Source organism: Montipora capricornis, chromosome 4 (assembly GCF_036669925.1).
Source record: "Montipora capricornis isolate CH-2021 chromosome 4, ASM3666992v2, whole genome shotgun sequence".
In the NCBI taxonomy this organism is placed as follows: domain Eukaryota; kingdom Metazoa; phylum Cnidaria; class Anthozoa; order Scleractinia; family Acroporidae; genus Montipora; species Montipora capricornis.
Window position 1 is genome coordinate 53,161,987 of NC_090886.1, and position 16,141 is coordinate 53,178,127.

Here is a 16,141-nt window from a genome sequence, read left to right on the forward strand (position 1 = left end):
TCTACACACTCTCTCACTTTAGCGGGCTCACGCTTGGATGCAACAACGATGGGTGGTACCCAGGGTGTAGGTCCGTCCGAGCGCTCGATTACACCTCGTTTTTCATCTTTTTCTAACGGCCTTCTCTCGTGGAAAGGTACTCTTCTGTGAGGTTGAACCGTTTTATCGATGTGAATTTTGACCTGTCGTTCCTTTAGCTTTCCAAGACCATGGAATAAGTCGTCATATCCTCGTATAAGCATAGGCAGCCCATGCAAGCTCGCGTCCCTACAGACAGCCGTTGAGAATGTTTAAAAACGCGTTATCACAGGCTCCCCAAGCTGAAAGTACGTGGTGTATGCGACAGTTTGTGTATATGGAGAATTGTATGGGAAAATCACCGATCGTAAAAAAATTGTAAATAAATCTCTCATTTGAAATAAAGTTTTCCTACCTCAAATGTGTGACGAACTTGTCTCTTTTGCCGAGTTTAGAGCCATTCTGACGCCGTTTAGTGAAGTTATCCTGAAGGCCGTTAATAAAATAATAGGAAGACCGACCACTCCATCCATCGCTGGCCAGACCTCACTCCACAAATCGTTTTCTCCTCAACAGGAAAAGTCCCGAATCGCAATAAAAACAACAGTTCCATAAAGCCCAATAAATTTCACTCCAAATACGCGTGTTTCGGCGGCCGAAAGACTCGTGAAGAACGAAAACTTTGTCTGAAAATTCACCTCTTCGGCTTTCCTCAGAGGCTTGTGACCGGGCAGTCAACAACGGAAACTCGCAAGATGGTTTCAGCCTCAACTCTGATTGGTCCATTTGAATTTGACCGCGCGCTGGCAACACGACCGTTGTTGACTGCCCGGTCACAAGTCCAATTTCGTCAATAAAGAGGGGGACATTGGGGTCTGCGGAAACGCGGTACTCTAAAGAAAGCGGTTGCTCCAGTGGTAAAGAAAACTGCAAACTCCACAACCTTCCTTCTTGGTGCGGGTTCACGTTTTACAAGCGCGATTCGTTTTAACAACCGTTTGCTGTAATGACAAAGTCAGTAATCCGCGCGTGCTGAGCAGCATGGGAAGAAAATGTAGAACATTAATTTCGATTTCGGTATTTCACTGTTTGCCAATTTTTGGCGCGGAAATGCAATGGGCAACTTAATGCCCCCCTCTATACCCCTCTATACTTAATGCCCCCCTCTATGTAAATCATAAAACGATATGTCGACTTTTAAATGATATTTTATTCAGTGTTCCATGCAATAAGACAACCAAATTGTTAATGTACATCATTCCCCCTCCTGGCTTATTAATTAAATTACTACGAATGGACGATCTCATTGTGAAGAAGTTTTTGTCTCTTCACTGACACACCCTACACTGGGGTTACAGAGGTCATGGGTTCAAATCCTGTGAAGAGACTATAATTACTTAAATTGACCAGTTAAGTGTGAGGATCACCTCAGTCTACCTTTCAACTTTTGCCCCCTTGCTTGTGATTTATCCTTCATTATTTCCACAACCACATTAAGGACGGTGCCTACTAATTAAAGATATTTTTGCCCCGGTGTGTGATTATGCAGGAAATGTAGATCTTAGCAAGTGTTATTGAAATCCAAAAAGAAAATTGGGGGTAACCACGCATTTTTCAAAGATAATTCATGAATAATATTTGTAAAAAGCTTTAAAATACAAAGCAGTGTATGGCATTCTTTCTTAAATTGAAGCTTAATTATCTCTCAAAAATGCACAGTTACCCACTATTTTCTTTTTGGATACTATGAATACTTACTAAGATCTACTTTCTCCCGATAGTTTTAAGCTGCGCAAAAATATCCCTGTATTAGTAAGCATCACCGATAGGAAACCCGAGTATCTTGAGATGCGCAGAACGTATGCGCAATAACAATAGTAGGTACCGTCCTTAAGGGAACCAGGGAAGTGGTTCCCAAACAAGGACAAAGCAAAAACTAAGATGTGGGGAAAAACGTTTTTGCATAGTAACTTGTTAAAGAACCAAAAGACACAAAACATGTTCATTCAAAGAACTTTATTTTCCACTTCATAAATTGGGGCTGCAATGCACTGAATTGAGAGTTCTCCCTCTATAATCTGCATTGAATCATGACAACAATGCCCTACAATGAAGAGGTTAGTAAAAATAAAATAATGCAATAAGAGTTGGCCACTAGGACAACAAAATACAACACTCCATCCTTCATTTTCAAGGTGAGGCAAGAAAAACAGAGAAACTCCTAACTTACGTAAGGATGAAATTCTAGTCATTGTTATGGTTGGGACATTGGTTGGTTCAATTGGAAATTTTATCAAAGAATGAACTTTTCACGTGTCATACCACATAAGGATTACCCTCCGTGGAAGCCTGCTTTGTGAGAACCTTAAATGAAAGATTGTGATTGATAATCCTCCATCCTAAACACTGTTTTTCCTCCAAAAATGTTGAAATGAGTTAACATCCAAATCCTTTGCCAGACTCCTGACAGTTTCCAATGTCCTGTCCCAAAAGTGAACTGGAGATGAACCCCAGTTCCTATCCTATTCCGTGATCACTTTGACTGGCATGAGAGGATCTGGTCTCCTCCTGACAGCGTTAGATCCGATCTGTCACAGGATTATAAAGAAGTCATTTTGTCAATCAAAAGATAACAAAGAATTTCTACATAACCATCCACAAAGAAAACTATTCAGTTATGCAAAACAGTTTTTATTCTTAACCGCAGAAACTAGCTTAAGCCCAAGGTGCAAAACTAAAATAGACTATAAACATCGTCTTTGGTACCTACTCTTACTAACACTTTTACATCAATATCTTTAAAAACTGAAGGTTAAAAAGGTAGCATTATTCGTCATAAATTTATGTTGAAGTTGACAAAACCATGCATACCATATCCAAAGAAAATGTCCTATGTCCAAATTGATCCTACTGTCCCCAGAGGGCATTTTTATCCATTGTTCCCTTATCCAGTTTCTGATTTCCTTAGCAAGATATGTGCAGAAACATCTACTGTTTTCTTTCCTAGCTTTCCTTTCCATTATCACAAAATTGCTTGCACTGCCCTGAAAATGATACCATGGAATTGAATATAATTCATATGATCACTACTACACAAGCTAGCTAAGAGGTTGCAGATGGTCACCTTTCTTTGACTTTAGAAGCAAAAATGAAGAAACTTAGCATCAATGGGGAAAGCTCTAAATTAATGTCTATGAACGAGAACGTGAACGTGATTTGGAGCGCCTGGGAGAGGGTGATCTCTTCCTCCTAGGGGAACGGGAAGGAGACTTGGATTTCCTTGGAGAGTATGATCGTCTTGGACTGCGAGAACGGGACTTCTTTCTTGGGGATCTGCTTCTTGAATAGGAACGACTGCGACTTCGTGATCCACCACCTCCACCACCACCTCTGCCATAACCAGCATTGTCTTGTTTGACACGAATAAATGCAACTTCACCCTACACAGACAAGAGTACAGCATAATGTTAACAGATATTAAATACCAATGCAACATGCTGTTCATGTTAAAATCAATGTTCTTCTTATATTTACAAACCTCATGTGAACGGAACTTGGAATCATCAAGGTGCTTGATTGCATATTTCATGTCATCATAACGAGAGAACTCCACAATACCAGTGCCATCCTTGAAAACATCAGTGAAATGAACATCACCAGCATCACGCATGTGATCTTTCAGGACTTACAAACTACCAGTAGGTGGAAGTACAGACACCAACACAAGATATTCAGAACGGCGTGGGGGTGGACCTCTTCCAAAGCCTCCACCTCCACCACCACCACCGCCACCACCACCTCCTCCGCCACCTCCTCCAAATCCACCACCTCCACCAGATCTCCCACCCCCGCGTCCACCATGAGGAAACTCCACCCGGATTCTCTGACCATCAAATTCATATCCATCCCTGCCTCGTACAGCATCTTCAGCATCTCTGTGTGAGAAAACAAATTAAACAATAAGCAATCTGCTCATTAACTTAACACAGAGGATTTTACTCCGATACACGAGGTTAAGGAGCTTCTGTACTTTCCGTGCCTCGATTTTAAGTGACCCCAGAAATTGCTAACAGCTAAAGAAATGTGAAACTGGAAATAAACAGGATCTGGAAAATTTCCCTTTCCTCCTTGACACCAAAAGATAATTTGACTGGGTTCTCTTTCTTGCTACAAATACTTTTATATATGCGATGTCGAAATAGTCCACGCTGTAGTTTTATCCCACTCATATTCATATTAATTTTTATATTTAAACAGGAATTCACATGGCATCTGACAGAATCTGCCAATGCGGATCCACGTAATTCCCTTAAATCTGCATCCTGCCCATAATTACGATATTTTCCGCATAAAACAAAAGAAATGCCTGATAAAGCAGCTGCTTACCACCCTAACGAACCAAAAGCCAAAGAGATATTGCGTAATTCAGCCTTTAACTAATAATAATAATAATAATAATAATAATAATAATAGTCTTCATTATACACATGAAAAAACATCACTGAACAACAGAAGTGTTCAGTTTACAAATTTCAATAAAAATATCTAATTATCTAAAATGAAGTCAAGTTCTATTGATAAAAATACTTTTAAAACGTTCAGTCCTCATTCTTGGTATAATGAAAGAGTAACCCCTATTTCTTAAAACTCTATGCCTAGTTGGAGGTGATGTGAAGTGGATTGCTCGGGAGACTTAATTTTCTCCCAAAGGTGGCGATCCTAAGTTTTCAGATAAAATATTCAAAACAGAATAAAATTCTTTTGTATATCCCAATTTAAAAGCTCTAATAAATTTATCAATACGGCGATATTTGTTACCACCATCCCAAACCTCAATAGCATAAGTAAAGATTGCTCCGATGCAGTTGTTAATAAACTATCTATTTATCTACCCCTACCTGCTTTCCGCAAACGATCACTTATTAATTTTGCATGACTTGCGAAAACAAATTTTGTTGGACAGGAATTTTGCGTGCAAATTGCCTAAACATGAATATTTCAAATAAAATAGTGGAAGGAAGTCAACACATCGCCAAAACAGTCGGTTTAACAATTTCTGGAAGACAAAACTTGCAGTTAGCTAGCATCGCTAGCTCGTCAAATCTTGACGCAACTGCAAATGCAAATCAACTTTGGTCAAAGCGTTTTTGAAAACGAAACCACGTTTCAACATATGAAAGCCGAACACTGATGATTACACGTCGTAAAAAAAACATCTCAATGGGTAAAGAGTACCGTAGTTCACAAGGAACACAAAGCTCCACTCTAACACACCTTGGGTCATGAAACTCGACGAAGGCAAACGGAGTGCCACCAGTGCCGTAACGGGGAATCTTCAGGTCTACATCTGAAATGTCGCCGTACTTGTAGAAAATGTCCTCCAAATCTCGTTCGTCTATGTTGGAGGGCAAATTTCCAACATAGACACGCCTGTTATTGTTGTTGCTTCGATTCATAGCTTGCATTTAAACGTGATATAGGCAAGAAACCGACGAAGAACTATGGAAATGCTGAAAAGATGGCGACTAGAAAGACCACGACATGCGAGTGGCAATTTAAGGGCGCCCCAGAGAATAAAGCAGGGATTCACCCCAGATTCCCAACGGTAATTTGGATTTAAACGCTTTGTCTAGCAAGGGGTTGTGGGCTGATACAGGCCGCCGAAAACGATACCAGAACGATGACGAATCACATTCAATCATTTGTACGATGCAACCAATCAAAGATGAGAAGAAATAGCAAACTTCTTTTTTCTAATCCACGGTTATTTGGATTTTCTCGCTCGACGAGGAAGAAGAAGGGCTTTTTTTGCCGGTATCTGGGCTTGCTTTGCTTGGTCCTCTTCTGAGATAAATCTTAAGGTTAGTGATATACAGGTTTGCATTCTCGGATGATTAGTAATCCTTAGAGATTGAACAAAGGATGGTCCATCGTATGATACAAGATAGTTGTAAGTTGTTTACACAGTAAGCTTACGGATCGAATGTTCAAAACAGTAAGAAAAATTGCCTTTACTTTAATAATCTAATCGAGGACATTGAAAATTGAAGAACGTTCTTATCCTCGTGTAAGTTTATTGGCGTACTTTCAGTCTAGTTGCCATAGCAACCAATTATATTATTGAATTTGTGTTTAAATTAATTTAAAGCGAACTATTCCAACTTTTTTATCCCTAACTTTGGGTTCAGTGTAATATCAAAGTGTTTGGTTGTGTGGAGTGTTGCTAGCTTTTCAATTTCCTCATTCCTTAGCTGCAAAAAACTCTTACTTTGTATTTCAGATGTCTGACAGGAAAGCTGTGATAAAAAATGCTGACATGTCGGAAGACATGCAACAAGATGCTGTAGAAGTTTCTACACAGGCAATGGAGAAATTCAATATTGAGAAAGACATTGCTGCCTATGTAAAGAAGGAATTTGACAAGAAATACAATCCAACTTGGCACTGCATTGTTGGCAGAAATTTTGGCTCTTACGTTACTCACGAGACCAAGCATTTCATTTATTTCTATCTGGGACAAGTTGCTGTACTTCTCTTCAAGTCTGGTTGAACCAGGAAAGACTTGAAAATAGTGACTGTTTTCCTACAAAAGTGTGATCTTTTGCTCTTTTTATTTATAACAGTTATTTAAGTTGAAGTAGTTTGCAATTTACACATATATTAGCTAAACCGCAAGAGTTCATAGACTGTTAGTTTTTGTTTTTTCCTTCGATGAAGAACTATATGATATAAGCTTAATATATTTACCAGAAGCCCTTGTTAATAAAGTAATGTATTATACTTGACTTAGTTATTTTCTGCTGTTTATGATATCCAAGTCCCAGTACATACGTACATACATAATTTACCACTCCCCTTAGGGGCTCTTCAGGGACAATGAAACTCAATCACAACAGAACAGAATATTCAACAGCAACTGTTAAGAATCCTAACTGGCAAGAGGCAAACCGGTTGGCTATTTACATGTGCAGCTGAGAAGTTGAACCAGGGACTACCAAGGAACAAACTAATCCAATGAGTGGTTGGAACATGTCTTGAACTTGGGATCCCCGGATCTCAAGGCAAGTGCCCTAACCACTTGGCCAGACTGCCTCCTAGAGTGTAAGCATCTCCTGCTATTTTGAAATGTCCTCTAGTTGACTGATAAGTGGCAGTTTGTGCCCTTGGCCCCCTAATTAAAATGGGAGTATTTCCATTTTTTTTTTTTGCTGAGGAGGCTTTGAGAAACCCATTGTCAAGACATTCAAAGGAGAGAAACATGAAACTTCTGTACTGGTTGTGTAGTTCCAGAAAATATCCATACCCTCCCTCCCAACAGAGGGTAATTGGAAATTCCCAGGTAGAGGGAGACCTGAAAGGGCCAAACTGTTTTAAGGAAAGTAAGAAGCTAAACTGGAATTTTCAAGAGGGTGGGGAGTTAGAAGCCAAAAGACCCTCTGTTGGGGGGGGGGGGGGGGTGTATGGATAATTTCTGGTACAATAATAATTGCAAACAATGCATTTGAGCTTTTTTGTCCTTGCAAACATCTTTTCCCAAGATTTTCCGTCCCCCCCCCTCCCCCCTCCAAAAAAAACTGTTTTGTCCCTTAACTTAGTGAAGAGAAGCATGGATGAGAAATGTTGTTTTAATGCTTTCGCTTGCTTGAAATACAGTAAAAACCAGCATGTAAGAACTGCTGGCAGAAATTTGCCGTTTTAATACTCAAAAATATAACAACCTGTTTAGCCAAGCAAGATTTAGCAGATTCTTATAAATGGGTTACAGCTAAATTATAATTTGACTGTATTGTTGAGTTCACATACTAAAAATTTAATTTTCTTTTCAAGGACTTCTAAGAAATGAACTATTTTTTCTCTTTTGAATGCAACTTTGCATCCTAACTTACCGTATTTAATTTTGTAAACAATAAAAGCAAAACTATTGTCAAATACTTTTGAAATAAAAGGTTCATATTTTGTACTTTCGTTTTTGCAGCGAACATCATGTGTTGCAATTGTCAAAAGTATTCCGGAGTTCCGAGTTTAAGTATTCGAGAGATCCGTGTTTAAGTATTCCAGCTATTCCGGCGTTCCGACTTGTACCAGCCGGAAAAGAACCCCGCAGTGCATCTTGGTTTGATATAGTCCACCGAAATAAGCCGCTGTAATGCACCAATCGAAATGTCCGCAATTTGTTTTCCACTTCGGCGTCGGCATAAAACTCCATGGAAGCAATGTTGATTTTGTTTGACTTTCAGGTAGTTGTTTGAAAAGGTAATTTCAGTGGCGAAGATTTGTAGAAGTTGCGGAAAGCTGTTTTTAGACAGGGTAAGAAATGCGAATCTTTTTTCCGCCATCGTGTCTAACCCTTGCACATAGGCGTGGTCGTATGGGGAGGTGCCTCGTTTTTCATTAGGCTTATTTAGCGAATGGGCTTTTTTCCTTATTTCGATTTTACAGATGACCGACAGAAAAGCTGTGATAAAAAATGCCGACATGACAGAGGATATGCAGCAAGATGCTGTTGAATGTGCAACGCAAGCAATGGAAAAGTTTAACATAGAAAAAGACATCGCCGCCTACATAAAGAAAGAATTTGACAAGAAGTACAACCCAACTTGGCATTGTATTGTTGGGAGGAATTTTGGATCCTATGTTACACACGAAACGAAGCATTTCATTTACTTTTACCTTGGACAAGTAGCTGTTCTTTTATTCAAGTCTGGATAAAAGAAATCAACAAGGACGGGCAAGAATCGGTATTTCAGAGAAAGGCTTGCGTGCTTTCAGGGTGCTTTACACGAAAAAATTCAATTTAACACTTCTGCTAGCTGATCTTCCCGATGACTTTCCAATGCACGCTAAGGTCGTAAAGTATGACATTTTAAGAAGCAGTCTTCAAATATTCTTAAGTGGCTGACAGAATAATTAAAATCGGATTGCGTTACACTTCCGAACCAAGTGTAAAATAATTTACTGAAAGCAAAACGAGGAATTGTTCTGTGAAAGGATATTTGTGAAGTTAAGGGCTTTTAACATCTACAGTGGAACTCTGCCGAATTAAGCAAAAGAGATATATTCCGAATTTATAGCTTGATATGTTAAGCGTTTCCTGATCAGTTGGTGCAAAACGTTTGTGGTGTATTTTCAATGGTTCAGGAACGGACGAGGGGGGGGGGGGGGGGGGGCGGGGAGACTTGCAAGGGTGGACTGGTGTAATATGTCATATCACTCTCTGTTATTGATTTGAACTTGCCAAAGAATTTGATTCAAGACAATCCATATTTTATTCAGTAATTTTCACATAATTTTTCACTTTGTTTATTAATTAAAGAAGCAATAAAGAGCTTCTTTGTCCTTTCCTGTTATTCTGTTAGGGTGAACAGGCTCCCAGATAGTCGGGAAAACAAAAACTGCGCGTGAAAAGCGAGTGGGGGCATTGCCTCGACCCAAGCACCCTCTCATTTTTCCCACGCATTTTTTTCTCTTTCCCTACTATCTGGAACAGGCTAAAGTATACTTGAGTCCCATTGGCTGCTATGTCTAACAGAGTTGTATTCATCTCAAACCAAACTATGCGAGAAATGAAAACTCCATGAAAAATGAGCAGGTGACAGATCTGACCTTATGAAGAATTTGGGGAAGTCATTTGAGAGCTTTTTTTATGTGGTGAGGTCTTCTTCATAGATCCCAAGACAAATATCTCACGTCTTTGAAGCAAAAGGCTGGCAAGGATCATATTGTAACCAGGTTATTTTTTTGGCAAGGTACAAAAGTTGGACCGGATCAACTTGGATAGAGTAAGCCAAAACTATTTGACGTTCGCACCGATTTCACCAAGGTTAGCTTAAGGTGATTTCTCTGGGCCTTATCATTTTTTTTATGTTGATCTGAGTTGATCAGTGTTCATCTGGTCCCACTTTTGTAGCTGCACAGGGCAATATTGTTCCTTCCTATATCTGACACTTCCACATCTCTTTGCTGACAACAGGCCACAGTTAATCTCTACTTAAATTTATTTACAATTTAAACCCAGAGTGAATTGCTGCAATTCCAAAGCTCAAGTTTTCATATGTCACGTTGCTGAATCCAACATCTTCTATCATTCTCGTAAACTCCTCCTGAATCAAGAAAAAGAAATGTATGCAAACATAAAAAAAGATTATTGAACATTCCAAGATTTGTGATAAATTGGTTCATTTAGTATTTGGCAAAATAAATTTCTTTTGCTTTGCCTATGCCACCAGAAAACACCCAGGGTCTTTCCTGGGATGGGGTGGGGAAATGCCCTGGGAATGCCATTGAACACCTCTATGGTCAGTCAATATAAAAAAAGAAAAATAATCTATTATAAGTTCATAAAAAGTTGACCAACAAACCTGATTTGGAAATTGGCGGATACTTTCTACTAAATATTGGTAGGACTTCCAGTCTCCAGCAATTACGTGTCCCATAACAGGAATCATTTCAAAAGAATAACTCTCATAAAGCCTGCAGTAAACACACAGAAAAACATGTCTTAACCCATTGACACCTGGGAGTGTTTGATAGATAGATTTTACTCTGTCTTATGTCATTGGGGGTGAGGGGTTCAGGACTCAATGGGTTAAAAGGGTAAACAAAGATACTTCTCAAGATTGGGGTCCAAAATTTTAGTTCATTATTCCGATCAAATAAGATTTTGCCACAACGTTTTTTGGTAGCACAAAAACAATTTAACAACAATTTGCTTATGCCTATCTATAAGAAAATACCTTAACCTCTGCCTACCTAGCCAAGAGGCTGTTTTGCACCTCACTAAATTCAAGACAAAGAAACCTTCCACCGGGAGCTAATACTCTGTAAGCTTCACTCAAAGCCTAATGATTAAAAGACAACAAAATCTTTTTACAATAGTGTTTGTCCACTCCAGAAAAATTGCAATAAGCATCACAGATAATGAGAATTTATTCTTGTGAAAAGGAAAGACCTTTTGCATTCTTGTGACGTTTCGTATCCCAAATGCTATGGTATAGGCATCAAATGACGCACTTGCCAAAGGCAGTTCTTCAGCATTTCCTTGAATCCATGAAATACCTGTGATGTGAAATGGTATAATTTATTTCTAAAGTACCAAGCAGTGCTTGGTACTGTTACAGTGCTTGGGTAGCCCAGTGGTTAGAGTGCTTGCCTTGAGATCCAGAAATTCCGGGTTCAAGACTCGTTCTGATCATGTTCAATTTGATCCTTGTAGTTCCAAGTTAAACTTCTCAGCTACTTTTGTAAATAGCCAACTGGTTTGCCTCCAGCCAGTTGGGCTTCTTTTTAACAGTTGTTGTAGCAGTTGTTCTGTTCAATCGTTTCATTGCTTGTGTTTCATTGGCCCTGAAAAGCCCCTATGGGGAGTGGTAAATAGTTCTTACTGGAGTTATCAGTGGTTTTGCCGCATAAACAAGCCTAAGGGGTCATTTTGTATCAAATTGACCCTTAGGCCTCTTTTGCATGGAGTTTTAAACAAAAGAAAATGTGCCTGCAGGCTCAACTCAAATAAGGTCTATTAAGTATGTATTTGTATATGCCACTTGCAATGAAAAACTATCAAGTCACCAAACCTGAAGTGTGGTGAAATCTCTCTGCCCTCCGCTGCCCAACATCAAGCATAGCCTTGTTAATGTCACACACGGTGACGTAGGAATCATCAGCACTTGTTTTTAAATTGCCTCGTGATAACTTCTTATTTTCAATGTGGTTAAGAAACCTGAAAGCAATATCTCCTGCGAGAAAAACACATCAAGAGAAAAATAATAAAGGTAAAGGTAAAGTTACTATATTTAACGTCGGTAGTTCCTTCAGCTACGAGGCTGGTATCAATAGAAGCCCACGGTGCGCCCTTTACCCCCCTCCCTCTGTCAGAGCTCCATTTTACGGGTATTTAAAGCTATAGCTACACCGATCAGAGGAAAGTCGAAACAGATGTTTAAGTCACCGAGGATTGAACCAGGGCACTCTCGCTCCGAAAGCCGCACACTAGCCACCTGAGCCACGACTGCTCCTTAAATATAATATCACTTTGTGTATGGATAAAATTAATCAAACATAAATAATTATAACAATAAATGACATTTTTGTAGGGATTCAATGTCACCACGCCAAATTCAGAAGTAAGCACTTGGCAGCAATCCATTCCAAGCCCAACATCATAGGAAACTGGCAATGATGGTGTTTAGAGGATACGTCAGTAAAAAATCTCATTTGCCAGCAAAGAACCCATATGACAACTGACACTGGGTCAAGAATGAAACAAATCCATGGAAGGCCAGTACAGTCCACTACTGTACCATCCCTATTGGGTGCAAAGAAGCTAAGGCTGCAGCCTACCATTGACCCAACTTTTACTGTCTTAACCAACAGACCACCAAGATCAGTAGATCTAGAAGTGAAATACCTGTTCCACCAGCAACGTCTAAAAGTTTTGTGCCAGGAGGTGGGTTAAGCACTCTGATCAATCTGTCTTTCCATAATCTGTGTATTCCAAAGCTCATTACATCATTCATTTTGTCATAAGAACTCGCAACATTTTCAAACACCCTGTAAACTACAAAATAACAATCAATCAATGTCGTGATAATGTTTTATCCTTCAAATGTGAAATGAACATGAAAATTAATAAAAGTTGCAAAGATCATCACAGTTTGTTATGCTTGAGGGTGCAGGGATGGCGCAGTGGTGAGAGCACTCGCCTCCCACCAATGTGGCCTGGATTCGATTCCCAGACTCAGCATCAATATGTGGGTTGAGTTTGGTGGTTCTCTATTCTGCACCGAGAGGTTTTTCTCCGGGTACTTCGGTTTTCCCCTTCCTCAAAAACCAAAATTTGATTTGATTTGTGTTCACTTGTTAATTTCAATTTACAGTGTCCCAGATTAGTGCTCTACAGCGCTAGAAGATTAGACACTTAAATAAAGTTCCTTTCCTTTCCTTTTTAGTAAGCCTGAAAAATACAGGCTTGAATGGAATTTGAAACCGAAACCATGCAATTGCACTGCATATAGGCAAGTGCAGCTCAATCGCATGGTCAAGGTTTCGAATCCCACTCATCCCAGATTTTTTTCAAGCTTATTTTTTTTAAAATATTGCAAATGCTTCACCCTTTCACTGCTAGGGTCTTCTCTGTTGACAAGTAAAATCATCTGGAGGTGAACGGATCAACATCAACCAGTTGCCATTTCAGGAGTAAAAGGGATTTAACATTCTTTTTGAGCGCACAGGTGGCTATTTTAGGAGTGAAGTTAAGTTAAGTGAAGAGTTAAGTGCTTATCAAACAGTGATAAACTTTGCAACTTTCAAGATCACCTGTATGCTGTAGTTAGATTGTTAAGAACTTTAAGTATGAAGTTTTAAGGTCACATGAATTGCCACTTGATCAAGTGACATGCCCTCTGAAGTTAAGGTTAAGATCAAAGGTAAGCTGAAGCACAAGGCATCAAGAAATTCAATAATTTCTCATTTAATGGTTGAAGTAAGACATCAAAATAATGCATTTTTTGGAAGAGAGGTTTTCATCAGGAAGTTCTGCTTGTGTCAAGAAAAAAAATCTTCCCATGCCCTCCTCAGATGGGAATGCTTGATAACTTTCTTATGTGCTGGTGTTATGGTGGAGAATTTGACAATTATATAATTCTCACCCAGGAATGGAATCAGAGGAAGCAGGGATGAGGTGGATGTGAGAAGTCAGTGCTCTCACCTCTGACTGACCTCTGACCTCTCACCAGCTTGGCCTGGGTTTGATTCCCAGACTTGGTATTGCATGTGAGCTGAGTTTGTAGGTTCTCTACTCTGCTCCGAGAAGTTCTTCACTGGGTACACCATTTTCCCCTCTCCTCAAAACCTAACTTACAATTTGATATCAATAATATTGAGTTGATTTGATTTCATTTTTGATTTCTGTATGGTGTCCCCAATTAGTGTCCCTGTGAGGGCATGTACTAAAACCAGGAACACCGGAACACCTTGGAAGTAACCCAAAATTCTCAATTTGGTTAACCCTAGGCCTAGCTAGGCCTTAAGTTGGTTTTTAGGCCTACGGTTAGCACACCGGAACACTCCGGAACACCCTGGAAGTTAGGGTTAGCCCTCAATTTGGCTAGTTAACCCTAGGCCTAAAAACCAACTTAAGGCCTAGCTAGACCTAGGGTTAGCCAAATTGAGGGTTTTGGGTTACTTCCAGGGTGTTCCGGAGTGTACCGGTGTTCCTGGTTTTAGTACTGTGAGGGCTTAAGACAGGTGGCACTTATTGTACATTGTACAATTAAAGTTCATTATTACTATAATTATTATTCTAAGGTTCTTTGATGTGATATTTGGACCAAAACAACCAAAAACCCAAATTTCTAATGGAGATATTGAATTCTAAATTAGACGTTGGACATCAGGGATACAACATTCAAGTAATGGATTTTGGTATCAAGGAGGATGTAAGCAACAAAAATCCCAAAATTATTATTATTATTACTATTATTATTATTATTATTATTATTATTATTATTATTATTATTATTATTATTACTTTTTCTCTCAAGGAATCATTTGGAGTTGTTAAGAAGAATTTAAAGTTGACCACATGCAATTACCGCAATTTTCATAATTCAGTGGAATTTCACCTTCAAGCACTAAGCCGTGCCAAACTGTGTTTTGGCTTCCATCAATCAAATTTCCAAATATCACAGGGAAGATCGACTCTGTCTCCGGAAAATGAATTGGAGTCTTTGTTTAGTTCACAGCTCGAATACATGTACCATGATTATGATACCTTTTTAGAGATTCTTTAGTAAAGATCTGTACAGATTCCATCGTTTTCCATTGGCATTGTGTCTGATTGTTAGAATGCACAGTGGGAACCAAAGATGCTGATTGGTAGGTTAAATAATGCCATCCATCAATATTGATTTCGGCATACGTGGTGTCGGGTAAACTGGCGTTGGAAGTTTGACTGATGGAAGCCAAAACGCAGTTAAGTTGTTTGTGCTTGAAGATGAGATTCCACAAAATGATGAAAATTGCAGTAGACAACATAAGCCATATGTACTTAAGTTGTTCACAACAGTTGAATAATCAAAAGTAGTTTGAAAATTCATTGTTCAATGGATGATCCAGGCTATTGAGAACAACCATTGTGAATCTTTTTAGTAGTCATATTAATCTGCTTCCTCCTGGTAATCTGTTTAATTTTTAGCACATGACACTGCAGCCTCAAAGTTAATAGCCTGCTTGCAGGCGGTTGATGTTGTTGTATGCTGCAAAACACATATCAGACGCCATATTGAAAGAGCATAGGATAGGTCTAGGCCAGGTGACCAAAATGGTGGAAGGGGGAGTGAAAGGGGGGAAAGAGAGGATGAGAACAACTTCAGAGTTTTCTTTTCACACTCAATTCCCAGATCTTCAGACTTTCACCTGTCCAATGTGGTGACTGAAATACAAATTACCGCCTGCAAGCAGGTTATGCAGGCAGGTTACAAAGATAATTTCTCTTCATCTTAAAAACATCTTTTAGGAACAAAATATGAAATGGGGTTCTCAAAAATCATGTATTTTCCCACCTAAATTGTTTGTAAAATTCTTTTACACTTGCTGAAGGTGCTCTTATCTTGTAGAAAGCATTGGCTAAACTCTGCATGTAAATATACAGAACAGCTAATTACCACCTAGACTGCAGTTTGTGCTGCCATGGCAACTATACTAATAGAATATCGTTTATAACCAATAATAATATTAATACATTCCCTTATACCTCTATTCCCTTCTCAACTTAATCTCGGTTTCAAGTATGATAATTGTTTAACTCAAACTTTAATTATTTTGTTCCCAACCCCACTATGTTGGAAATCCATAAAAGTGTCAAGAGCCACCTAATCTTATCATCTTACCTCTTTGTGTTTTCTCCTTTTCTGATACTGACTCATATCCAAAATGGGTACTTTTCCCTTCCTCGACTTTTGAGCCAGAAAACATTTGATGTCTTATGTTCAATAATCTCGAAGCACCACATCTGAAGCAACGAGTAAAACCTGAAAAATGTGACAGCATTATATTTTCGGCATATAATCCATGTAACGAATTTTCACGTGAGTTCACAGATTTTAAGTCTTTAGGACCTATCCCATAA

The 16,141-nt window shown here is 39.0% G+C and overlaps 3 protein-coding genes across 3 annotated transcripts; 1 reads left to right on the top strand and 2 right to left on the bottom strand.

The window, feature by feature from the left end:
* Positions 1-2,019: 2,019 nt before the first annotated feature.
* Positions 2,020-5,605, bottom strand: LOC138047422 (serine/arginine-rich splicing factor 1-like). The gene is given in 3 exon segments (XM_068894265.1): positions 2,020-3,458; positions 3,557-3,953; positions 5,293-5,605. Coding segments are annotated over 3 exon segments (837 nt in total). The 5' UTR covers positions 5,484-5,605; the 3' UTR covers positions 2,020-3,209.
* LOC138046830 (uncharacterized) lies at positions 5,537-8,727 on the top strand. The gene is made up of 3 exons (XM_068893410.1): positions 5,537-5,623; positions 6,299-6,544; positions 8,458-8,727. The coding sequence occupies exons 1-3, from the start codon at positions 5,537-5,539 to the stop codon at positions 8,725-8,727; spliced, it is 603 nt and encodes a 200-aa protein (XP_068749511.1).
* A 1,268-nt stretch (positions 8,728-9,995) lies between these two features.
* On the bottom strand, positions 9,996-16,138 carry LOC138047421 (2-methoxy-6-polyprenyl-1,4-benzoquinol methylase, mitochondrial-like). Its single transcript, XM_068894264.1, has 7 exons — positions 15,903-16,138; positions 12,422-12,571; positions 11,589-11,750; positions 10,967-11,073; positions 10,768-10,856; positions 10,377-10,488; positions 9,996-10,118 (listed from the first exon to the last, which is right to left on the bottom strand). Exons 1-7 carry the CDS (start codon positions 16,060-16,062, stop codon positions 10,017-10,019), a joined length of 882 nt encoding a protein of 293 aa, XP_068750365.1. The 5' UTR covers positions 16,063-16,138; the 3' UTR covers positions 9,996-10,016.
* Positions 16,139-16,141: the final 3 nt, after the last annotated feature.